At 34.6% G+C, this 27,576-nt stretch overlaps 1 protein-coding gene across 7 annotated transcripts in view; it reads right to left on the bottom strand.

Annotated features, from left to right (window-relative positions):
• Positions 1–3,652: 3,652 nt before the first annotated feature.
• TOR1AIP1 (torsin 1A interacting protein 1) overlaps positions 3,653–27,576 on the bottom strand; it is a 42,353-nt gene continuing 18,429 nt past the window's right edge. For 5 of the 7 annotated variants that reach the window (XM_065936142.1, XM_065936145.1, XM_065936139.1 and 2 more), the window contains 8 exons: positions 20,587–20,628; positions 19,573–19,656; positions 17,560–17,616; positions 14,889–14,930; positions 14,288–14,356; positions 8,509–8,553; positions 8,089–8,145; positions 3,653–6,171 (listed from right to left, as the gene is read on the bottom strand). In XM_065936142.1, the coding sequence (XP_065792214.1) occupies positions 5,384–6,171; positions 8,089–8,145; positions 8,509–8,553; positions 14,288–14,356; positions 14,889–14,930; positions 17,560–17,616; positions 19,573–19,656; positions 20,587–20,628 (1,184 nt within the window). In that variant the 3' untranslated portion in view covers positions 3,653–5,383. The remainder of the gene's footprint in view (positions 6,172–8,088; positions 8,146–8,508; positions 8,554–14,287; positions 14,357–14,888; positions 14,931–17,559; positions 17,617–19,572; positions 19,657–20,586; positions 20,629–27,576) is intronic. The other 2 variants (XM_065936141.1, XM_065936143.1) reach the window with 1 other exon arrangement.

The following is a 27,576-nucleotide window of genomic DNA, read 5'->3' as shown; positions in this document are numbered from 1 at the left end:
ATCTGGGGAGAGAAGACAGATGAGCTAAATAGACTGAAGAGGTATTTTTAGTAGTATGGCACTTTGAAGAGCCCTCTATGAGGTGTTTTTCTCTGTAATATTACATTCAACCACCAAATCTTGTCATTTCTACTTCTCAAATATTATTCTTATCTATCTTCTCTCCACATGAATAGCCATCTCTTATCTAGACTATAATTACCCTCTTAGGCAACATGAAAAGATGTAAGGAAACTTGCTAGCGCTTTTAAGAAAACTTTAATTCAAAAAGATACATGCATACCTATGTACATAGCAGCTATTTACAATAGCCAAGACATGATAACAACCTAAGTGTCTATCAGCAGATAAACAGATAAAGATGTGAGTATACACATATATTAAAAAGAACAAAATAACGCCACTTGCAGGATAGTGCAAACAAGGATAGACCTACTAGAATTACACTGAGTGAAGTGAAGTCAGAAAGAGAAATACAGGGCTTCCCTGGCGGCTCAGCGGTGAAGAATTCACCTGCCAGTGTAGGAGATATGGGTTTAATTCCTGACCCAGAAGATCCCACATACTGTGGAGCAACTAAGCCCATGTGCTACAACTACTGAGTCTGTGCTCTAGAGTTCAGGAGCCGCAACTACTCAGCCCACTGGCCCTAGAGCCTGGGCTTCCCACAGAAGAAGCCACTGCAATGCAAAGCCCACATGCTGCAACTAAAGAGTAGCCCCTGCTCACCATAACTAGGGAAAAGCCTGCTCAGCAACAAAGACCCAGCACAGCCAAAAATAAATAAAAATTAAATTGTATAGAAAAAAAAGAGGAATACAAATACCGTGTTATCACTTACATGTGGAATTTAAAGTGACACAAATGAATATATCCATTTTACAGAAACACATTTACAGAGAACTGACTTGTGGCAGCCAATGGGGGAGGAACGGTATGGAAGGGAAGGATTGGGAGTTTGGGATTAGCAGATAAAAGCCATTATATTTAGGATGAAAAAAAAACACATTATATTTAGGATGGATAAACAAGGTCCTACTGTATAACTACAGGGAACTATATTTAATATCCTAAAATAAATCATAATAAAAATAACATGAAAAAGGCTATATACATACCTAAATGAATCACTTTACTATAGAGCTGAAATTAACACAATATTATAAATCTAATTTCATTGTACATATAATTTTTTTAAAAAGAGGTATAAAAACATCCACTTCTGCTTCATTGACTATGGTAAAGCCTTTGACTGCGGATCACAACAAACTGTGGAAAATTCTTAGAGATGGGAATACCAAACCACCTTACCAGCCTCCTTAGAAACCTATATGCAGGTCAAGAAGCTACAGTTAGAACCGGGCATGGAACAACTGACTGGTTCCAAATTGGGAAAGGAGTATGTCAAGGCTGTATATTGTCACCCTGCTTATTTAATTTACATATGCAGAGTATCTCATGCAAAATGCTGGACTGGATGAAGCACAAGCTGGAATCAAGATTGACAGGAGAAATATCAATAACCTTAGATATACAGATGATACCACCCTACTGGCAGAAAGTGAAGAGGAACTAAAGAGCCTCTTGATGAAGTTGAAGGAGGAATATGAAAAAATTGGCTTTTAAAACTCAACATTCAAAAAACTAAGATCATGGCATCGGGTCTCATTATTTCATAGCAAATAGATGAGGAAACAATGGAAATAATGACGGGCTTTATTTTCTTGGGCTCCAAAATCACTTCTGTTGGTGACTGCAGTCACAAAATTAAAGGATACTTGCTCCTTGGAAGAAAAGCTATGACAAACCTAGACAGCATATTAAAAAGCAGAGACACTGCTCTGCTGACAAAGGTCTGTATAGTCAAAGCTATGGTTTTTCCAGTAGTCATGTATGGATGTGAGAGTTGGACCATAAAGAAAGCTGAGCACCAAAGAATTGAAGCTTTTGAACTGTGGTGTTGTAGAAGACTCTTGAGAATCCCTTGGACTGCAAGATCAAACCAGTCAATCCTAAAGGAAATCAGTCCTAAATATTCATTGGAAGGGCTGATGTTGAAGCTGAAGCTCCAAGACTTTGGCCACCTGATGTAAAGAGCCAACTCATTGGAAAAGGTCTTGATGCAGGAAAAATTGAAGGCAGGAGAAGGGGACGACAGAGGTCAAGATGGTTGGATGCCATCGCTGACTCAATGTACGTGAATTTGAGCAAACTCCAGGAGATGGTGAAGGACGGGGAAGTCTGGCATGCTGCAGTCCTTGGAATCACAGAGTCAGATATGATTGAGCAACTAGACAACAAAAATGGTGGTGGGAATGTGCAAAATGTGGTGTCAGGAGTAATGTAGGAGTAATATAAAAGCATAAAGAGGCACCTGCACCGGTATTCCAGAGTAGGGACTTAATGCTCAGATGATGGGTTATATTTCCCCTACCATCCAAAAGAACCTGAAAGCCCAACAGGACTTCTCTGATTCTAGGCCAAAGACAGGCTTAAAGCAGGAGTTTCCTCTTTATCCAAGTCAATGGCAAACAATAGAAGACTTCTCAGTTTGGTTTCCCAAACTCAGGACTTACACTTTCATCCCAGGTTGTTAAGGTCAGTAAAAATCGTCATAAGATTTTATTCTGTGGCCTTGATAAGGACAATGTAGAAAAGTCCACTGGTTTTTTTTGGCAGTCAATGAGAAATGCTTCTTCATATTGTGAACATTAAGTCCACTTTCTGATGATCTAAGATCAGAAGTAAATCAGTTTAGGTATTAACTATGCAAATTCTAAGTTACAAATTATAATTTCTTAGAAATTCTAAGTTTCTAAATTCTCTTCATAGAATGAAAATCAGATTTACTTCCAGTTTTTCTTTTGAAGATTAGAGATTTAGAAAACTTTTTACAAGTAATATAAGAAAGTCATTAAAAGATGGGAAGCAAATTATGTTTACAGAAATCTGTAAGGTCAGTATTGCACTGTGGTTTTCCCTGGGCCCATGTAGTCACCCAAAGTCACAATGGCCTAATTTCTAGAGGCCCAAGTTCCTATTTTCAAGCCAATGATTTATTACAATTTCCCCTTCAAAAGTATTATGGTAACATGAACAAAACAATGTTTCAGGCATCAGTGATCTAAAATACAGATGTTCTTGAGCACGCATTTTTAGTGAGGGCAACAAAATCTCACCCTTCATGTGTATGAAGCACAAAAATATATGTACGATTCACAGTCTGTATGCAGTATTAAAATTTCATGGGGGTAGATGATTATGGAAAAAAAAATCTAAAAAGGTTCCTTAGGGAGGTGAGAATGGAAAATTTGAGAAACATAGTGTAGATTTTTACCAAGTGAGGAATACTTTAATTCAACTTTCATGATAATTCAAAATCCCCAGATGAAAGAGAAAACCACAGTGACTGTATTTTCTACCATGTACTTGTGAGCAGCCTCAGTTCTCTCTCTGCTCTTGTTTCTCCAAGCAGAAGTCACTGAAATTGTTCAAGTGTAAAGAAAACCCTAGGAATAATTTTTTGAAAGTATAATAATTCTTATATAAATAATATTATAATTATATAATTATATAAATTGTATGAATATAACTATAATATTCTAATATGAATATAATTTTTATACAAGTCATTAAACTTACAACACACAGAGTACAAATCAAAAAAGTAAATTTATTTAAATTACTAAAATAGATTTTAAAGTCATTTACAGATCAGCTGCTATAATTATTTTTCCTGATATAAGTAATATCAATTATTTTAAAATTTTGGTCAGTGAAACAGTTAATAAAAACATCTGTTTCTCCATATAATACATATATGTATAAAATAAGCCTTTTCAAAAATTCTTGTTTTAGAATCCTCTATAAATCAAGAATATCTGACTTCTGACAGTGTTGGGAACAAATTATAATAAGGTGTATAAATTTACAAATACTGGTAGTCCTAGTGGGAAGAAATAAGACCATATTCTACCATCAGTTATGGGGTTCTCAAAAGGTAAATGATAAAGCCACCGACAGGCTCTAGTACTCTAAAAACAATATTATCATTTAAAGGTTTGTAGACAATAAAAAAATAAAGTTGATCCAGAATTTTGAGATTCTAAGAAAACCAAAGCTGTTGACAGATGAGAAAGCTGTTAAGAGATGCAAGGTTAAAACTGAAATACTATGGTACAGTAATGTACAGCAGTACATCTTAACATCCTTCATATATAGTAAACTTCACTTTCTTTTTGGCTTGAGGCACTCAATAGAATTTATCACGTGCATAGTAAATCTTTATACTTGTTACAAGAGTGTCATTAAAGGACTTAGACTGCAACAAATGGACATGCAGAAAATCAAATCCCTCTTCAGTCACTGAGGAGAGGGGGTTGACAAAACAATTTACCAATTTCTGACATTATCTTTCTTAACAAAACTTTCAGGGTATGAACAAAATAAACTGCCTGAATTTGCCCGTTCTTAAGAGCCAAGTGAGCAAGTATACTAAACCTCATCATATACATGCTTCAGAAACCTTGGGAGGAGTAAAAATTTCTTAAAGGAAAATAAAAGTCCCAACAGAATTCACTGAGAATGGAGTTCATATAGCTATGTTTGATGAACCCCAGGTGGCAGTGACTTTTTAAATTTCTGAGTGTGCATGGGGCGGCTTGCAGAATCTTAGCCCCCCCACCAAGGACGGAACCCAGGCCCTCGGCAGTGAGAGCATGGAGTCCCACCCACTAGACCATCTAGGAATCCCCCCAGAGACTTATTTTAATGTTTCATCTTGAAGACTTTTCCTCCCCTTTCCTTCTCCATTCCACAACTTTTCCCTGGTCTCCTTTTCCCTGCCCTCCAAAATCAAAGAAAAAAAGAAAGAAATACCCAAACAAACCTTTGATGACCTTTCATTATTTTTGTTCCTATAAGGAGAAGCTTACTAAAGAATTCACATCTAAATGATGTAAAAAGAGAACAAAACAGGAAAGCCCATAGTTGCATTCAGGGAGCTGTCTTACTAATAACAAACTCTGTGAAAAAAAATCCAAGTTAAAAAATTGGAGAGGATTTATAGGAAGGAGCCAAATCCCTCCCACTGGTCATACCACAGCAATAATGATTCACTCTGGAATCTAAGTAGATCCTCTATGGGACTGTATATAATTTATAGTCTGTAGATAACATTAACACAGATCTCAGTGGGAAATGAGTCTTTCAGGCAACAGACAATTAGTCTGAATAAACAATACAGATGTTCCATGTGTATCTAAGAACCTAACCTCCTTTAAAAAGAAACCCATTCTTTCAAAAAGAGCTCTGAGTGCTGTCTGGTTAGAAAGTTTAAAAAAATTCTCAGCACTTGAGACATAATTTTCTCTCCTGCCTTCCTTTATAAGCAGATGCCCTTTTTCAGGTCATTTTCGGGTTGTACAGGCAGGACTAAGTGAGAAATACGGCTCCAGAGTCCACTCAATTTGTCTGGGTCCATATGTTTGTAGGAGTTGGGTGTGTCAGAGTTGGTGAACTTGACTTGGAGGAAATCTCTCACTTTTTCTTCAATTTCCTTTAGGCCTAGACTGGTTCCAAGCGTCTCCTCCTCCAACAAAACAGTTAGGACTAACGCTACATCTTTGAAGGCTGCATTTTCATGGTCACAATACTTATAGAAGATCAAAGTAGAGCCTGCAGGCAGTGACTCAAAGCGGTGGACCACAGCTGCATTCTGGCCATTTCTGAATCCATTGCTCAGTTCCTGATCTACTTCTTCTTTGACAGTATCACTGTCTCGAGTAGCTTTGCCGGCACCATCAATCCGGATGGCAGGAACACTACGGAAGGAGGAGTAGGCATCAGCGATTTGTTCACTCAGACACCTGAGTGCTTCTTCAGCATCTCGGGCTGCGGTGAGCAGCAAAATTGCAGGCTGAGGCCGAGGTTGGGAACCATTGAGATGTTTTTCCAGGAACGTTTGGCTCCTTTTCCACAGCTTCTCATCTTGACCTTGGTACTTATTCATCAGTTGTTTCATCTGGTTCTGGAACTCTTGAACAGCAGTGGTTTCTGCTTCAGGAGGATGAGTGTACCAAAAACTCCCAATGAGAACAGCGGCTATCACAACAAGGGGCCAATACCACTTTGTCTTGACAGAAGATGCACTTTTGGGTTGCCCAGTCATTTCTGCTCAGGAAAAAAAAAACATGACACGCACAAACATTATTTTCTGAGATTCAAGAGGAAGTGACTTTTAAAGCCCATGTTAATCTTTACAAACATTAGATAAGAGAGAGAAAAATTTAAAGAAGGGAGCTGATAATTTACTTTCTTAACGAAATAAGTTAACACATGTATTTTAAGTTATGTGTATGAGCATGCATATGTCTCTTCAATATCAAAATGAGGAAAAGTAGAATTTAAATATATGAAATGGCATATGCAAATCAGAAAGAATATAATTTATAAAGCAGAGCTATCATTACTACTGCTAATATTTGGGAGGTAAACAATATTAGAAGACACTTTACAAAATAGTTTTAAATTGAGAAACTAACATGGATTATTCTCCAAGGTGGAATGTTTAAGTATAAAAAGGGATAAACAAAAGGATGCATTATACATGAAATCTTCCATATAATTGCACTGACGCCTATCTTTTGTGGCATGCAGTTGTTAACATTGGCAAAATTTCATTTGTAACTCACTCCTAATTATTATTGGCAATGATATCAATTTATATTTACCTAGTGCTTTGCAGCTGCAGTTTATAAAGCATTTTCTCATATACTTTATCATTTAACCATTTAAATATGACAGCAATAATATTTTTTCTTTCTATTTATGGACCCTGTAGACCAACAAGTCTCAAAGTACAGCTGGTAGGCTATCTCAAGATTTCCTCAAGGGAATGTTTGAGGTTAAAGCTGTTCTCCTAACATTAAGATCTTATTCACCTCTTCCTGCCATATTGATATCTGCACCAATGGTGTAAAAAGCCATAGTAGGAAAAACAACTGACGCTTTAGATCAATCACAGGGCAGTGGCACCAAACTATACTAGGACTGTCTTTGTATCCTTCACGGCCATGTATTCAAGGTTATCAATTTCACCTAAGAACATCCTTCATGAAGCATTTAAAGCTATTTACCTTATTAAACCTCAACCCTTGAGTATAACAGTCTATGTGAAGAAATGGGAAGCATATATAAAGCACTTTGCGCTTCACAATTGAGTTGTGAGCTGAACTAGTGTTTTTCATAGAATTTTTACTGGAAACGACAAGTGACAAACTATGGCTAGTCAGACTTAGTATTTGGGAGACATTTTCTTGAAAAGGAACAATGTGAACCTCTTGCTTTCAAGGAAACTGACAATCTTTGTTCCCAGTGATAAAATTCAAGGTTTCAAGTGAAAATTAGAGTTGCAGGATATCTGCCATCATGAGTTTAACAGCTCTCAATACTTAAGACTTCTTTGTCTTGAGACTGGTAGTGATCTTAACAAATGTGATCTTTTTATATCATATTAAAAACATGTCAGCATTTGGAAGATCGATATAACTTTGTGAACCAACCTTTTCCAAATGACCAGTGCATGATACTCAAAGTACAAGAAAGACCAATGGGTTTTAATGTAACAGAATAGAAAAAGTTCATTAATATGGCTTCAGAGTTCTTATTTCAAACAACATTTAGAAGCTAATGTTATCTGAGTTTGGGAGAGTATCAAAAGAGAATATTCACAACTGTCTAAAGACTGTTAAAACATTACATATCCGCACAAAGCTAAATTTTTGCAGATACCTCAACCAAAACAATCTATTGAAACAGGCTGAATACAGAAGCAGAATGAAATTCCAGCTCATTTTATTAAACCAGGCATTAGAGATTAGAGAAAACACAAAATTATTTAAAAATAACTGACAAACATTAAAAAAAATTTTTCTCAGCTTTCATCTCTAGGTAATTATGGACAGGTATAACCCTTTTTTCCCGAAAGGTCCCTAGGAATACTTATTAAGGGATAATTATTAACTTTCCCAGTGGTAAGTGGTTTTGAGACTGAGACTCATTTAATAAAAGATGAATAGACAAACTTACGTTGGTTGGAGGTTGATGGAGATTGGTTTCCAAGCTCTGATTTCTGAACACTGTCATCTAATGATAGGAGTAATAGAGATTATCAATTTATGTTTCGTAATTTCAGTATGTCCAATAGAAAAATGAAAATACAAATTTCACCAAGAGAAAATAAGGGAGAGATCAGCCAGAAACAGAAGAAAAAGCAGAAGATTCAAGTGTCTAATAGATTGACAGTGGTTTGAGACACAAGACCCATTTCTTTCATAATTATTCATGGCATGTAAGAGTCTAGTACAAAGCATACTCTTAACACATTAGCTTTGTGAGAAAGCCTTGAATATGACCCAAATTATTTAATGAGAGTGGTGAAATTTCCGGGACAAAGGCAAGAGGACAAAGAAAACAAGTACAGCTATAATAAAAGGAAACATATTATACCATCTGAAAAACTGCCATATATTGAACGCTTGCCTGGTGATGATGCTGTAAAGAGGGACAGAAGGACAAAACATGGATTATGGGTTACTGAGCTATTTGGGTAAGAGATTTTTAAGGTAAAATTCAATCTTAAATCTTCTTATTTTCTACCTCAAACGGACTCAATACTGCCTCTGGTGCTTCTGACCATTACAAATAACAGTAATATTTTAGAAATTACACTAAAAAACTTTTCACCATTTCTGTTAATAGACAATTAATTCTGTTTTAGCTTTGTGGCTAGTTAAACAATAGATGTCAAAAATAATTTTCTCACAACTCCATCAAATCTCTATTTCCATCATTACTTTAGAAAACAAATAAAAAACTATCCAGCTCTTTCCTTTCCCCCTCCATCTTTTTTGACATGGTGACAGATTTTAACATCTAAGAAAAAGGAAATGGAAAGACAGCGTTCAGAAGGTGAAGAGGCTGAGTTATTCATTTGTATGATCTACATTACCGACACTGTCACCTATCACTTGCCTGGAGTTTTTAGCTTTTATGTGTATAAGTGATCTTTCTAGTATTTACCAACAGTTTTCACTGGAGAAACACTGGACTAAACTGGAGGAATACAATTAGCACGGTTAATTTATGTTGTTGTTTTTATTTTATTTTTTTTTATGTTGTTGTTTTTAATAGAAATAGCCTTATTTCTGGTCATATGACAAAAAACCTCAAATGAAACAAAATGGCATCAATCTTAACTCTAAACTAATAACTGCTTTGCAATTACTAGTTTAGGCTAGGAAATGTCATCATTTAGAAGCTTCAAAGTTAGGTCACCAAAATTAAAATTAAAATTCCATTAGATAATGTTTATCTTAAATACCTTACTCCCTGACTGCAAAGATCAAATGAGATAATATATGAAAAATCTGTGACGTATATGATGGTATTAATAATAGAGAATAGCTAAATTAATTATGAAACATATATAACATTTATAACTCATAGAACATAGAGTTAAGAAAACAAAGTTAACATAAACAGAACTCCCATTGACAACAGCATCAAAAAGAAGAAAATATTTAGGAATAAGACTAATCAAGGAGGTAAAAGAATTATAACTGAAACTTCTAAAACACTGATGAAAGAAATTAAAGCAGATATAAGTAAATGGAAAGACATCCCATGGTAATGGACTAGAGAATATTCTTAAAATGTCCACACTACCAAAAGCAAGCTACAGATTCAGTGCAATCCCTATCAAAATTCCAATAGCATTTCTTTTTTACAGAAAAGGAAAACAATCTTAAAATTCATATGGAACCACAGAAGATCCCAAATAGCCAAAACAACTTTGAATAAGAAGAACAAAACTGGAGGCACCACACTTCCTGATTTCAAAATATATCACAAAGCTAGAGTAATCACAACATTATGGTACCGCCATAAAAAGACATAATATACCAATGGAAGAGAACAGAGTCAGAAATAAACCTAAGATGTGGTCAACTGATCTGCAATAAAGGGTGTCAAGAATACGCAATGAAGAAAAGACAGCCTCTTCAGGAAATGGTGTTGGGGAAATTGGATATCCACTTATAAAAGAATGAAATTGGATCCATATCATATACCACACCCCAAAATCAACTCAAAACAGACTAGACTTAAACTAAGAACTGAAATAATACAACTCCCATAAGAAACATGGGTTAAAACCTTCTTGAAGTTGGTGTTGGCAATGATTTCTTAGTTATGACACCAAAAGCACAGACAACAAAAGTAAAAATAGACCATGGGATTACATCGAACTTGAGAAGCATAATGACTTATGTGATCAAAATCACAACATCACCTCATATTATCAAATGTAATGTGTAGTTATTATCAAAAAAACAAAAGTGCAAGGTATGTGGAGAAGATATGGAGAAAACAATCCCTGTACACTGTTGGTGGGACTACAAACTGGTACAATCTCTAGGAAAAGAATTATGGAGGTTCCTCAAAAGATAAAAATGGACAACCATATGATCTTGCAATCCCACTTTTGGATATATATCCAAAAGAACTGAAATTAGGATCTTGGAGAGATATATGCACACTCATGTTAACTGTAGTAATATTCACAATAGCCAAAATATGTAAGCAAACTAAATGCCCATTGACAAATTAATGGATAAAATGTGATACACACACACACACAATGGAATTATTATTCATCTTTTAAAAAGAAGGAAAATTTGCCACTTTTGACAACATGGAAAGCATTATCCCAATGAAATAAGTCAGATACAGATGTGCAAATACTTCACGATGTCATTTATGTGAGGAATCTAAAATAGTCAAATTCATAGAAGCAGGTACTTTCCAGGGCCTGGGACAGGGGGATATCAGAAGATACTAGTCAAAGAGTACACAGATTCAGTTAAATAAGATGAATAAATCCTAGACATCTACTATATAGTACCTGTATTTATTGTCCTATATATTAAAAACTTGCTGCTAAGAAGGTAGCTCTTATGTTAAGTGTTCTTATCTCACACACATAACAATAAATAAAGAGGGTGGGAAAAAACTTCTGGAGGTGATACATATGTTATGGCATAGATTATGGTGATGGTTTCACAGGTGTATACTTATGTCCAAATTCATCAAGTTGTATACATTAAATACATAAGTTGTATACATTAAATGTATTATCAGTTACAGATGAACTGATAAAGATGTGTGTGTGTATATATATACACACACACACACACATACATAATGGAATATTAGCCATAAAAGAGAATGAAATAATGCCATTTGCATTGGATGAACCCAGAGACTATCAAACTAAGTGAAGTAAGTCAGAGAAAGACAAATACCATATGATATCATATATGTGGAATCTAAAATACAACACAAAATGAACATATCTACAAAACAGGAACAGACTCATAGACATAGATAGACATAGAGAACAGGCTGATCTGCCAAGAGGGTGAGGGTGGGGGAGGAATGGATTGGAGTCTGGGATTAGCAGATGCAAGCTATTATGTATAGGCTGGATAAACAAGGTCCCTGTGTGTAGCACAGGGAAAGTTTATTCAATATTCTGTGATAAACCATAATGGAAAAGAATATGAAAAAGAATATACACACACACACACATATATAAAGCTGGATCACTGTGCTATACAGCAGAAACTAACACAACATTGTAAATCAACTATACTTCAATAAAATATTCTTAAAAGGAAGAAAATCCATCAATATGTTTATCTTGAATATCTTAATCCATGGTTGCAAAGATCCAATGCAACAACACATAAAAATGTTTTTACGCGCCCTTCTATGATGATTTTAAAGATACAGAATAGCTACTATATACTGTATGAAAATTTACTATAACAGTTACTATACACTGTATGAAATATTTATTTATAGAATTCAAAGAACACAAACTTAACAAGGCATATACTATTGAGGCAGCACATTGTTTAAAAGGTAAACTCTATCTTTCTTATTAAAAATATTTTTAGACAGTAATAAAAATTCCTTTAAAAAAGATCTTTTTAAAAAGATAAAGCTCAGAGTTATTTTTAGTACGAAGAGTAGGTAACAATCAATCACTCTATAAAGTCAAAAGCAGAGGGCATGAATATTTCATAGCTATTACCACTGATTATTACACATATACAGTTAATATATTAATTATATGATACATGGGGCTTCCCTTGTGGCTCAGCTGGTAAAGAATCTGCCTGCAATGAGGGAGACCTGGGTTCGATCCCTGGGTTGGGAAAATCTCCTGAAAGGCTACCCACTCCAGTATTCTGGCCTGGAGAATTCCATGGACTGTACAGTCCATGGGGTCGCACAGAGTCAGGCAGACTGACTTTCACTTTTCATGTGATACATTGAGACCTGGTGGCCCAAATGGTAAAAGAATCCACCTACAATGCAGGAAACCTGGGTTGGGAAGATCCCTTGGAGAAAGGAATGGCAACCCACTCCAGCATTCTTGCCTGGAAAGTCCCATGGACAGAGGAGCTTGGCAGGCTATATATAGTCCATGGGGTCAAAAAGAGTTGGACATGACTGAGCAACTAAAAACACAGATTTAAAAAATGTGTTCACATATCTAGCTCATTAGAATAACCTAGTTATAGGTACTACTGTCCCAACTTTTTTTTTTCTGTCCCAACTTTTAAGTTAAGAAAATTGAGGTTGACAACAGTTAAGTGACTTTACCGAGATTACTCAATTAGTAAATAGAAGATCTGGGACCACAACCCAATAGCTCTAACTCCAAGCTCTCCTCTTTTCTCCATACCACTTTCAGAGGCAGGTTCCAAAGCATGTATATTGATGAAGCATAGACTTAGAGGCCTGACTTTCCATGGACAGTCTCTCTTACTCTCACTATTTTATCACCTGGGAAACACCAAAAGTAAAGACAGTGGCTCTATCTTTCCCAAAAGGTTTGGATACAGGCAGAAACCTGAACTGGGACCTGTCTACCCAGGAAGCCACAGCTAACAAAGAATAATAACAATCTGAAATCCAAGTTCACCTAAATCTAAAAATGCGTATTTTTTTCCTCAAAGAAGCAGAAGTGCAAAGTTAAGACAATGAGATTTGAAACTTGGACACTTAAGGAAAAGTTTTTTTCAAATGATTTTAGGTTGAAGAGAAATCTATAAGGCTGCCTGGAAACCACTGCAGTCTTCTACTCTGAAAATTCTTCCTGTTTATTGTTCTTATCTTGAAGTCCTTGTGCAGTCAAAAACCTAAAAAATTTTGTTATCTGCACCTTGATGTGCAAACTTCTGCTACATAATTTCTATTTAATTCTGGAAGTCCTATATATACAGTGGATGGCTATCAATCAGCATGTTTAAGCCACAGCAAATGTACAAATTTAAGACAAAGCAGAAATGCAAACAGAGAATATACTATATAGGAGTTATCAATTTAGCTTAAGGCATGGCATGGATTTTTTTTTTTTTGTCTGACTCTTTTTTTTTTTTTATTTTTTGGATTTTTTTTAATACAAAGTTTAATGTGGATACATTGCTATAGATGTTACGATAGACATTGAATTCAAAGTTTCACAGCACCTATTTATTTCTTAAATAAATATTTCTTAAACTCTATGACATCTACTCTATCCTAAACCTAAACATGAAAATACAATTTGAGGATTTCGGCACTTATAACTTAAAATAATGGGTATGCAAAGCTGGTCTAAGTGTTTATTTACATAATGGTAAACAACTGTTTACCTTCCCTGGTGGCTCAGCTGGTAAAGAATCCACCTACAATGCTGGAGACCTGGGTTCAGTCTCTGGGTTGGGAAGATCCCCTGGAGAAGGGAACAGCTACCCATCCAGTATTCTGGCCTGGAGAATTCCATGGACTGTAGAGTCCAAGGGGTTGCAAAGAGTCGGACACTACTGAGTGACTTTCACACAAACAATTGTTAAATATGAAAAAAAACAGGTATTGTCAAAAAATCAGAAGTTAATTTTCACGTGCAGACTGTACCACTGCTGGATAGAACTGACAACTTGTCAAGTATAGACGTATCATCCACTGGTTTTCTCACACTACTATCTACATTTTGTACCAGTCCAGATAGATAGAAATAACTATACTAGCAATCATAAATGTCCTTTATTAATGAGATCACAAACAACTCAAATGCTTATCTGAAGAATTAAACAGCTTTATCTGTTAAATAATCAAGAAAACAGCAAAGAAACTTAAAATTACTTCAATAACAGGTACAGATTTATCAACTTACTTTGCATCCTAGTCCTTATTCTTGTGGTTTGTTCAACCCATTCCTGAGGAGTTTTCTGGTATCCTGAGCCTGCGACATATCAAGATATCACTGCACATACTTTGAAAATGTATACTATATCTAAGTGTTATAAGGTACATTTTATCAGAAAGGTAAAGCAAAGTTAGGAAGGGAAAAAACAAAAGCAATAGGTTCAGAAGTAAATGATAATGTCAAAAGATCACAACAGTGAGGATGAACTACTTCTCACAGCAAAAGAGGCAAAAAATAAATACATAATCTCCTAACAGACAAAACTATGTACAAGTCCTTTGCTACAGTCTAAATGGGATTATCAACACTTGAACTTCATTAACACTTTGGTGTTAATTAAGAAGAGAAAGATTAACCATTTACTTTTGTAAATAAATTATGTTTGGTAAAGTAGTCCTGAACACATTTCCACATTACAGAGTACCAATACTACATATAGTACCAATCTGTGGTGGATTAAAAGGCAAAGGGGGTAAAATGACTTTCAATTCTATTCAAATTTTTGTTGGCAGAATAAGACTGGGTTAGACTTGGTTAACTGATAAAGAAGAGACAACCAACCACTTACTTTGCATTAACGGTTGCTTATCAAATGCTGTGAAGTCTCCACCTGAAACAGAAAACAGAGATAAGGTCACAGAAACCTTGGGAAAAAAATAAGATGGTTGGATGCATAGACATTTTGCTTGTTTACTACTGACACCAAAACCAAACAAAAAAAATCAAACCTTTCTGTCATCAGTCCCAAACATATACAACCTATATGTGTTTTCCTTTCCTAAACGTCAAAATGTTCAGGAATTGAATAAGAAGCAGCTAGCTTTAAGAGGAACACCATCAAAATAATGACTAAATGTACTGACTGCTTACCAGTACTAAGTATAATTTTATTAATTCTCACACTTTATGTGGTAGATACTATTATTCCTATTTCACAAATAAGGAAATTAAAAATTTTCCCAAGATTAAATATGTAAAGGTAGTAGGACTGAGATATAAACCCAGCAGTTCATACATAACAGTATATACTCCACAAGCAAAATTGAGAACACCATATAAGCAAAGTAGTGCAAGATGCTACTTCATGTTTGGGGATGGTATTTAAGGACAACTATAAAACGATACAAGGAGATAATTAGAAAATGATATTATAATTATAATGTGGTCGATTTCCAAATCTGCCCTGAAGAAACAAGTTAATTTTACCTACTGATACAAGCATCAATATAAATTTATGTTCAACGTAATTTTTTTTCTGACTATAAATGTAATATATGCTGGCTGTAATACAAATACACTTTTCTAGAAATGCATCACCTAAAAATTCATTAAAATCTATTATGTGTCTACTATGTGCAAAACACTGAAGGAAAACTATGATGAATAACACAGACAGACATATATTCCAGATTTGTTTTCAGTCTATACTAACAACTTCAAAAAAGTAGACACATGCTTTTTTGTATTCTTTCATTGATTCTATGAAGTAATTTTTAAAAAACACCTTTGTGTTAGGGCTGTATCTTACAATCAATGGTATGACACTGTTTAACTGGATGGTTTTCTTTCTCAATGACATGTAAAAGTGATGGCATTTTACATTCAATGAAATATATACTGATCACCTAACTATACAAACAACTCATTTTCCATAACTGAAAAGTATACCATAGCATAAGTATAGCATAATTAATATAGGGAGACACATTTAAGAGCTTCCAAAGATTAAACATTTAGAATAAGAAAGGGCAAATATATAAGATGATTCAGAGTAATTTTCCATAAAAGACTGATTTTTGTTTCAGATGCTTTAAATTCCAAACCCAGAACCTACTAAAAACTAATACATGTATGCTGTTGCTGCTAAGTCGCTTCAGTCGTGTCCAACTCTGTGCAACCCCATAGACAGCAGCCCACCAGGCTCCCCTGTCCCTGGGATTCTCCAGGCAAGAACACTGGAGTGGGCTGCCATTTCCTTCTCCAATGAATGAAAGTGAAAAGTGAAAGTGAAGTCGCTCAGTCGTGTCCGACTCTTAGCGACCCCATGGACTGCAGCCTACCAGGCTCCTCCGTCCATGGGATTTTCCGGGCAAGAGTACGGGAGTGGGGTGCCATTGCAGCATGCACATATATAAAGTGGAATTCTATGAACATAGTGATTATAAAACAGATTTCCAAAGACTTTCTTTATAAAAATAGTGTCATGACTAGTCTCATGGCTTCACTGGTGGCTCAGAGGTAAAGAATTTGCCTGTTAGGCAGGAGACATGTGTTCAATCCCTGATCCAGGAAGATTCCACATTCCATGCAGCAACTAAGCCCATGTGTCACAATTATTAAGCCTGTGCTCTAGAGCCCAGCAGTGGCAGCTACTGAAGCCCACATACCCTAGAGCCCAGGCTCCACAACAAGAGAAGTCACTGCAATGAGAAGCCTGCGCCACCGCAACTAGAGAGCAGACCCTGCCCTCTGCAACTAGAGAAAAGTCAGTGCAGCAATGAAGCCTCAGCACAGCCATAAATAAATAAATAAAATTTCACATATTAAAAAACATGTTTCTTTAAAAATATAAAAAGTCTCATTTTTAAAATGGCCATGTGGGAAGAAAACAAAGTCCTTGAATATTTTACATTCCAGGATATCTTTGATTGATTATTAATTTGAATTCTGGGATTTTATTTAAAAATGAAAAAAGAAAAAAACAGTGTAATTTCTGTTTAATCTAAGAAATACATACTCATTGTAGATAATCTACAAAATATAGATAAAAGAAAATGAAAAATGTTAACAACGGTTTTACTGTCCTAAACAAATAATTGTTAGCATCTCCATACTACCTCCCAATCTGTGTTACATTTTCTCAACATTTGATTATGAAAAATTTCAAAGTTGGAAGCAAAGCTGTAAGACTGTTATATACACACCAACTAATGTACCATGAACTTTACTATACCTGATTTATCAACAAATTCATATTGCAAACAAGGGCATTCAACAAGCCACAGAAAGCAGCAGCTTTTTGTTTTTTTTTCATTCAAAATCAAGGTTGAGTACAGAGGTGATTAACTCAAGAAGCAAATTCAAGATGCAAGATGAATTTTTTTTCTTTTTTTAGCATTCACTATACCCTCTTTTCAACATTTTACACTAAACTGCAAAAGACAATCTTCAAAAATGAGAATAGCATTTGACCACAATCACATCTAGACTTTTAAGACGTAAATTATGGTTTTTCCTACTTTGTGATGAATGCCAAAGTGATTCTTTATATTGACTTGATGATCTGGTGGTTTGGTCTAAAAACAAAAAAGAAATATAGTATATTACAAAGCACATTTAACTTTCTAAGTGCACATTTACCAGAAAATAATGAATAATCAAAAGAGCAAAAATATTCAGATAAACCTCATGGAATTCAACACTTCAATGTGAATGTATAATTTATTAAAATATAGTTTCTAAAGGGTCATGTTATATCTAAAAAATTAATTATCTGTCTTTTCTTTTTAAAGATAAAAGATACAGAACATGGTAGGAGATAAAAGAAATAATGACAACCTGTGAATGGGGGAAAATCTTCAAAGTTTACAATAATGGATCTTTTTGGAATCATTACCATCCATTTTGCTTTAAATTTTTCTTGTAAGTGATCAACATGTTATATATTTTAGTCTTCCCTTCTTAAAAATCTTCAACTTGTTTTCATATAAAAGTAGAATTTATAACAAATTATGTTCAAAGACAATCAGATTGCTATCTTGGGAGCAAAAGTATTTGACACATCCAGGCAGTGGCTAAGTAGTTTTGCCAATGTACTCCTATAACTTAAAAACTTTTGAGCGTCAATCTCCAAAATATATTTTTAATTTATATATAAGCATTACTAAAATAATATTCACTAATGTATTGTACATATTATAAAACGAACTAAAATAGACATTTTAAATGGATGAAATAAAACCTGTAATACACTAAATTCTAATATTTTCCTTCTGCACTCCAGTGGATTTTCTCCCTCTGTGGCGACAACAGGCGCAGAAGAGAATCGAGAAAGATCAGTATTCTTCCTAATATGCTGCACTTCTTTGTTCTTTAGCTAGAGTTCTCCTCTGCATGGGGTATATGTGGTTAATAAGAATTTATTAGAATTCTAAAGGGATTACAGAGCCTGTGGTTTATGTGGTTTCAGAGAGTAGCGCTGATGGCAATGCTATCGAGCTAGTGGTTATATGAATGGCTTAACCAGTCTCTCAGTTTTAGAGCACAGGTGTATGCATATATGAAAACTAACAACTAACAACAGCACGTAATTTGAGTGTTTACTATTTGCCAGGCACTCTCTGAGTATTTTAACCTCACAACAAACCAGTGAGGAAACTGAGGAACAGAAAAGCTAAGCAATTACCTGAGGGCACAAAACCTATCAATAGTACTGGAAGAGTGAAAGCCAGTGAAACTCAAGAGCCATGATCTTAACCACTATATCTGGGTCTTGCACATCTCCGTTGGGATTTATGTGTCAAGAAAGGATGGGGAAAAATGACAAAGGGTGGGAAATATAAAGAATATCAAATGCCCATAAGCGGGCTTCTGAGCTCATTTTGAAAGGAGAATGATTAAGTAAAACATATGAATTACAGAAATTCTCAAAAGGTGGGGAAGAATACATATAGATTTTATTGTTAATGGGACTAACATATAAATAAAACTACTCATAAGTTACACTGTTTACAAATTTGATCGGCACTCTCATTAAGCCTCAAGCTGGTACTTCTTTTTCCTTCAGTTGATTTTTCCTTGAATAAACTTAAACATCAATTTTCATGAACAATCAGAAACTGTTAACTAGGTGTGAATTTGAGCAATTTAGAGATAAAAGTAGTAATCTAAGTTTACTAAAACTTCCTAAAAGCTAGCTAATACTCCTGACAGTACAGTGAGTCTATGCCAGTGTGATCAGTTTCTCTATCAAAGTTTTCTAAAAACCACAAATAGCTTTTTTTTTGGTGCAAAAAAATATGTTCCACAAATAACAAGGTAAGGTAGAAGTGATTTGTTTGTTTAGATATTATATTACTAATCAGATATGTATGTGGAATCAGTAATTTTAATAAATGTACACTTTTTTTAAAGTACTTATTGAAAAGTAGCTTTAATACTTTAAAATATTTAGCAAATTCACAGAATACTTTATACTCTACCTAGAACTACAGCTCCTAAGAAAAGAGTCATAAAGCATAAAGCAATGTTACCTCCAGACTCAACAGAATCCCTGGATCTGACCTTAACAGTAACATCACTGTCAGAGCTGTCTTGATCATTTTCCTCAGTTTCCCCTAAAACAAAATAAAAACACACTATTATAGTCTTTATTCTACATCTTTAAATATCTGGATTAAAAAGATAAAAACAATCTGACATTAAAATGAAGCCTTTTAAATAGTCAGATCTAGAATTGCTATTTATTATGCTTACTATCCTGAGTCACAAAGTTCTAAAAAAGCTAAAATTGAGCTCATTTATTTCATGTTTTCTGAAGTACATAATTATATCCCAAAGGAATATTCAGTTAAGATTGTATTCTAAGGCTTTAGAGTAAAAAAAGTAAACAAACGAACATTAAACAGAAGGAAAGTTTTACCTTATGGTGAGGAAAAGTACACACAATTAGTGTACAAATTCATAGAAGATTAGTATATGCACTAATGTGTTTGCATATATGTGTGTATGTTTGCGAACAGGGTGTGTGTATACATACACCCGTACATAAACATTTCAGGATGCACGGGACTAATCTCAGATTATGGTGAACTTCAAAACAGACTAACCTATGGCTGATTCATGTTGAGGTTTGACAGAAAACAACAAAATTCTGTAAAGCAATTATACTTCAATTAAAAAATAAATAAATTTTAAAAAACCACTAAATTTTACTGTACTATTCAAATATAAGATTTGGAAAACTGGTTATTTTAATACCATAATCAAAGGCTAGCACATGACAGAAATAGAAAATATTAGCTTTTCTTAAATTAATTTCAACAGACAAAAGATGCTTAAAATATACATAAAAGCCATTATCACACATTCTATCCTATTTTACCTGTCCATTTAACAGTTCAGATTTTAAGCATGAATATTTTTTTTCCTGAAGAAAAAGGCCTTTTTTTCTGTTCTCTCTCTTAAATACCTACCAAAATCGCTTCTACTCTTAACAATAACAAAAAGATTTAGAATATACTGCATGGTATTTTAAGAGAAAATACCTTCTTCCAAGAAATTGACCTTCTCTTGGACACTGGCAGCTTCTAGAAAAGAAAAGCATACATGTTGTATATAACATCATAAGCCAAAGTTCAGGAATAAATAAGAACATTTAATTTAGGAAAAGTGAATATTATATCACACCAATTAAACTTTTTTCCCCTTGTTAAATCATAAAAAAGAAAGGATTATTTCCCTTTACACTATTTCAGGAATAAATGTGCTACAAAGTAGAATCAGAAAGACTTTATCTTCAGTGAGAGGTCTATTTGTATTATAAAATGTAACCTGTGTTTGTAGAAAATGTGAAGCTCTATGTTGATAGAGTCCCTTAGGTTGGTAAATAGGTTTACTGTATTCTCTTTCTCATATCTGCTAGATTTCCCATACTCCTTTGAAAAAGTCAATCCCCAAGCGGAGCTGAAAAACCAGTGTTTTAATGCATTGGTGTGTCTAAAAAGATTGTAAGAAAGGTAAAGAAAAAAAAAATAAAAAAATAAAAAAAAGAAAGGTAAAGAAAAGAAACACTCTTAGTTCCAGCAGGTCCACATACACCATTATTCTCAAGAGTCAGAGAATATGGACAAAGATAAATGAGTAAAATGTGTCAAAGAAATGCAGTATTTTCACATGGGCTATTCTGATTTTTGGGGGGTTTTTCTGGCCGTGTCACTTGGCTTGTGGTATCTTAGTTCCCCAATCAGGGACTGAAGCTGCACCCTTGGCATGGAAGAGCAGAGTCCCAACCATTGGACCACCAGGGAATTTCCTGATTTTTTTTTTTTTTAATAAAGGAAGACATACCCAAATGTAAGCATTGCACAATTGGGCTAAAATATTGCTGAATGATCATATGAGAATAGAAATGAACCAGATTGTTTCCACAAAAATGAAAATTTGTTTCCTTTCAGATCTTCCTCTGTTGATTGTAACTCCTATTTGCTTTTCAAAAGAAAAAAGAATTGTATTATAGAAGGCAACTACCAACCCATCGTACTATGAATGTGTAAATACTTTTAAAAAATCAGTTTAATTAGACTGGTATAACATCAATACTAGCCAAGCTACTTTTACTTAGTAGTGGCATGTGCAAATCAGCATTTGACATTTTTGCTATAAAAAAAATTAACTGAGAAAATTGCTAATACTACTATGCAATTCTTTGGGTTTCCCTGGTTGCTCAGCTGGTAAAGAATCTGTCTGCAATGCAGCAGACTCAGATTTGACTCCTGGGTCAAGAAGGTCTCCTGGAGAACTGTTAGGCTATCCACTCCAGTATTCTTGGGCTTTCCTGGTGGCTCAGAGGTGAAGAATCCACCTGCAGTATGGGAGACTTGAGTTCAATCCCTGCGTCAGGAAGACCCCCTCAAGGAGGGCATGGCAACCCATTCCAGTACTCTTGCCTGAGAATCATGGACAGAGGAGCCTGGTGGGCTCCAGTCCATGGGGTTGCAAAGAGTAGGACATGACTCAGCATAGCACAGTGCAGGATTCTTTCTTTAGAAAGACTATCTTTTCATTTTACCTTCTCTTTCCCAAGCAGAAACCTGGAAGGTCAAATTTGTCTTACCGCTATTCTATTAAAATGTTAATATTTCCACTCACATTAAAAGGTATTGCCCTCTTTTTGAAATTTTATTTTCTAAATTCATAAGCATTAACAGTACTTCTTTTTTATACAGCAGTTTTGCTTTATTTATTTATGCAACTATTTACAAAGCATGCAAACAAAAAAATTTTAAGAGCCAATGGTCATGTCTTAGTTATTTTAATAATAGTAAGTCCCTAATATCTTCATGTTGCTAGTTTTCAAAAAACTTCATGTGTTAATCTGATTCCCATAACATCATAAGAGAACACTATCACAGGTAAGGCTCAAAGACATCAAGTGCCTTGTCTAAGGGTGTCAAGACTAACAAGTGACAAAAAAGGACTTGAATAGACTCTTCTCATTTTGAGTCTACTATTCTACCACTACATCAGCTTTGTTCATAATAATAGCACATAGTAAGCACTCAGTAATTTAAAATTTTTTATTTTTAAATTAATTTTTTAAAGTAGTTTAAGATTCATGAAGGGGAGGGAGAGAGATTTCCCAATATGCTCCCTGCCTCTACACATGCATAGTCTTCCCCATTACCAACTTTCCTATCACAGTGGTACATTTATTACAACTGATAAACCTATGCAGATACAGCATAACCACCCAAAGACCATAATTTAATTACAGCTCATTTTTTTTTTCAGTTCTATCTTGATGCACACCTTCTATGGATTTAGAAAAATGTACAATGACATGTATAATACCATTATGGTATTATACAGAGTATTTTCACTGTCCTAGAAAACTTCTGTGCCAGACTTATTCACTGCTCCCCCATCTCCTACCCTCAACCCTTGGCAATCACTGATCTTTTTACTGTCTCAAGAGTTTTGCATTTTCCAGAATGCCATATACAGTATGCAGCCTTTTCAGATTAGTTTCTTTCACTTAGTAAGATGCATTTAAGGTTCTTCCGTGTCTCTTCATGACTTGATAGTTCTTAACACAATATTATCCCATTGTCTGGATGTTTATTTAGCCATTCACCTATGGAAATATATCTTGGTTGCTTCTAAGTTTTGGCAGTTATGAATAAAAAGGTGCCACACACATGTGTACAGGTTTGTGTGTGGATCTAAGCTTTCAACTCCTTTGGTAAATATCCAGGAGTGTGATTGCTGGGTTGCATACTAAGAGTATGTTTAGTTTGTTAAGAAACTATAAAACTAACCTCAAAGTGGACCACCCTGCATTCCCACCAGCAACAAATAGGAGTTCCTGTTGCTACACATTCATATCAGTTTTTGATGTTGTTAGTGTATGTAGTGATATCTCATTGTTTTCAACTGCATTTCCCTGATGACATACAATGGAGAGAATCTTTACATATGTTTATTTGCCATCTAACTTCTTTGGTGAGGTATCTGTTATGGTCTTTGACCCATTTTTAAATTGTTTTCTTATTGCTGAGTTTTGAGAGTTATTTGTATATTTTGGATAACAGTATTTTCTCAAATATGTCATTTGCAAATTTTTGCTTCCAATCTATGGCTTACCTTCTCATTTCCTTGAGACTGTCTTTTGCTGAGCAGAAGTTTTTAATTCTAACAAAATTTGGCCTATCAATTATTTCTCTCATGGATTCCACTTTTGGTTTATACCTAAGAAGGCATCACCAAACCCAAGATCATCTAGGTTTTCTTCTATGTAATCTACAAGTTTTACAGCTTTGTGCTTACATGTGGGTCTGTGATCCATTTTGAGTTAATTTTTGTGACAGGTGTTAAGGTCTATGTGCAGATTCTTTTTGTTCATGTAGATGTCCAGTTGATTCAGTATCATCTGTTGAGAAGACTCTCTGTTCCATTATATTGCCTTCACTCCTTTGTCAAAGATCAGTTGACTATATATGCCTCTACCTATGGGCTCTGTCCTCTACTCCAGTGATATATTTGTTTATTCTTTTGACAATACCACATTGTCTCAGTTATGTAGCTTTAGGTTTAGTTTAGCCTGAAGTTCTGTCCTACTTTATTCTTCCAATATTCTGTTAGTTACTCAGGGTCTTTTGTTTCTCCACATAAACTTTAGGATCAAGTTGCTGATATCCATGAGTTAACTTGCTGGGATTTTGTTCAGTGTTGCATTGAATTTACTGATTAAGTTGGGAAGAAATGACATCTTGACAATATTGGGCCCTCCTATCCATAAATATGGAATATCTCCCCATTTACTTAGTAATTCTTTTATTTTACTCATCAAGTTTTGTAGAATTTTAAAATATAATTCTTGCATTTATTTTGTTAGATTTATATCTAAGTATTACATTGTATGATATGCTAATGGTAATTATATTGTTTTTATTTTAAAATATCTTGTTCATTGCTGGTATGTAAGAAATTGCTTGATTTTTGTGTATTAACCTTGTATCCTACAAGCTTGCATAACTGCTTGTAAGTGCCAGGAGGTTTTTGGTCCATTCTTTTGGATTTTCTACATAGACAGTCATATCATCTGTGAATAAAGACAGTTTTAGTTCTTTCTTCTCAATCTCTGTACCTTTGATTTCCTTTACTCTTACTGCATTAGCTAGAACTTCCAGCCTGATGTTTAAAAGTAGTGAGCAAGGTCATCTTCGCCTTGTACCTGAGGTTAGTACAGAAGGTTCCAATTCCTTCCCATTATACACGATGTTAGCTGTAGTTTCTGCAGATACTCTCTATCAAGTTGAGACAGTTTACCTCTATTCCTAATTGAGAATTTTTTTATCATGAGTGGGTGTTGGACTCTATCAAATGCTTTTTTCTGCATCTATTGATAGTATTGTATGATTTTTCTTTACTCTGTTAATGTGATGGATTAGAAGAGTTGATTTTCAAATGTTAAATCAGGCTTTGAACACCTGGGATAAATCCTATTTGGTTGTAGTGTATTCTTATTGTGCTTTTAGTGTCTGTGTTCATGAGAAATATTAGTCTGTAGCTTGTAAAACATTTTCAAATATTTAAGTAACACTGATCTATAAGTTTCATGTATACAGCATCACACATCTACATCTATATACCCTACAATGTGCTCACAATCAAATATTTGATCTCCCTTTACCTACTTCCCCTTCCCTACTGTTCTTTCCCTTTTGATAATCAATACTTTGTTCTCTATATATACATGCTTACTTTTGTTTGTTCATTTAAATATTAGCTTTTTATATTCTACATATGAATGAAATCATATGTATGTCTTTCTCTGACTTATCTTCCTTAGCATCACGCCCTCAAGATCCATACACATCATCAAATGTGTGTAAATGGCAAAATGCCATATTTTTATTATTGAGTAATATTCCACTGTATATATGTGTGTGTGTGTGTGTTGTTCAGGGTTTTTTAATTTTTGAATTGTATGAGATCTTCATATATTTTGGATATTAACCCCATATTTGATATACACTTTGCAAATACTTTCTCCGATTCAGTAAGTTATTCTTTCATTCTCTTGATGGTTTCGTTTGCTGTGCAGAGACTTTTTAGTTTGATGTAATCTCACTTGTTAAATTTTGCATTTGTTTCATCATTTACCCAATAGTTGTTCAGTTTCCATATTGTGACTTATCCAGTTTTCTTCTTGTAGTTGATTTCCAGTTTCATTCCACACTGTGATCAGAGAGGATGCATATGATTTCAATCTTCTTAAACTTACTGAGACTTGTTTTATGCCGCAACATATTGTCTATCCTTGAGAAATCTGTGTCCACTTAAGAAGAAAGCATATTCTGCTGCATTTGGATGGAATGTTCTTTAAAAATCTATCAAAGCAATCTGGTCTAATGCTTAAGGTCAGTGTTTCCTGGCTGACTTTCATCTGAAAGATCTACTCACTGATGAAAGTGAGGTGTTAAAATGCCCTATTATGTTGCTGTCGCTTTCTCCCATTAGGTCTGCTAACAATTGCTAATATACTTTGGTGTGCCTATGTTAGATGCAAATATGATAATCATTGTGGTGTTTTCTTGATGGGTTGTCTCTTTACTATATACTGCTCATTTTTACATCCTGCTACCTTTTTTGGCTTGAAGTCTATTTTTCCAGATATGAGTATGGAGATACCAGCTTTCTTTTGGCTGCTATTTGCTTCATGTATTATCTTCCATGCCTTTACTTCCAGCCTATGTTTGTCTCTAGAGCTGAGGTCTAGAGGCAACATGTACTTGTTTTTCAACCCATCCAGCCATTCTGTGTCTTTTGACTGGTGAGTACAATCCATTTATATTTATGGTGATTACTGATAGATAAGGACAGTACTACTATTAAATCTATTTTTTTTTTTTTTTTTCTGGTTGATCTATGTCTTCATTGTTTCTCCTTGCATTTCTGTTGCCATTTTGGTTTGGTGATTTTCTAAGATATTTTCCACAGGTTCCTCTCATGTTTTGTGTCTCTGCTTAATGTTTATCCTAAGTTTTCTATGAAATATCTCAGTTAAAATAGTCCATTTTCTACTGATAGCATCTTATCTTCATTCACCTATACAAGTTCTGTCCTTTTCGTCTTCTATGTTTTTGTTGTCTTAAGTTATCCCTTTTTAAGTTGTGAGTTTATCATCAAAGTGAGATAGCTCTATTTATTATTCTTTTTTCTCCCTTTAATCTTTATGGGATAATAGATGGTTTAAAAACCTTTTTTGATAGACAGTTTTAATTTTCTGGCTCTACTTATCACCTTGTTCAAAGTTTTGCACATTTTGGCCACTTTGTTTCTGGTTGAAGAGCCCCTTTCAATATATTTTGCAAAGCACATTTAGTGTTGATGAACTCCTTCAGTTTTTGTCTGGGAGAGTCTTTTTCTCCTTCATATCTGAATGGTAACTTTGGTGGATAGAGTATTCTTGCGTGACAGTTTCTATTTTTCAGTATTTTGAAAATGTCATTCTATTCCTTCCTGGCCTGTAGGGTTTCTGCTGAGAAATTCACCAATAGCCTGATGCAGGTTCCTTTGTAGGTCACCATTTTTTCCCTGACTGCCTTTAAAATACTGTCATTGAATTTTGAGTATTTAGGGCTCCTTCATTTTTAAAACATCTTATTTCTCTTTTCTCATCTACTTGTATTATTTTTAGATCTCTATCTAGAAGTCACTACCTCTCTCTTCATTACTTTGACATTACTTTGCCGACAAAGGTCTGTCTAGTCAAAGCTGTGGTTTTTCCAGTTGTCATGTATGGATGTGAGAACCAGATTATAAAGAAAGCTGAGCACCAAAGAATTGATGCTTTGGAACGGTGGTGTTGGGGAAGACTCTTGAGAGTCCCATGGACTGCAAGGCAATCAAAGCAGTTAATCCTAAAGGAAATCAGTCCTGAATACTCATTGGAAGGACTGATGCTGAAGCTGAAACTCCAATCCTTTGGCCACCTGATGCGAAGAACTGATTCATTTGGAAAAACCCCTGAT

This window comes from Muntiacus reevesi, chromosome 5 (assembly GCF_963930625.1).
Source record: "Muntiacus reevesi chromosome 5, mMunRee1.1, whole genome shotgun sequence".
Taxonomy (NCBI): Eukaryota; Metazoa; Chordata; class Mammalia; order Artiodactyla; family Cervidae; genus Muntiacus; species Muntiacus reevesi.
Note: the sequence above shows the minus strand (reverse complement) of the source record. Positions and strands in the feature narration are given on the sequence as shown.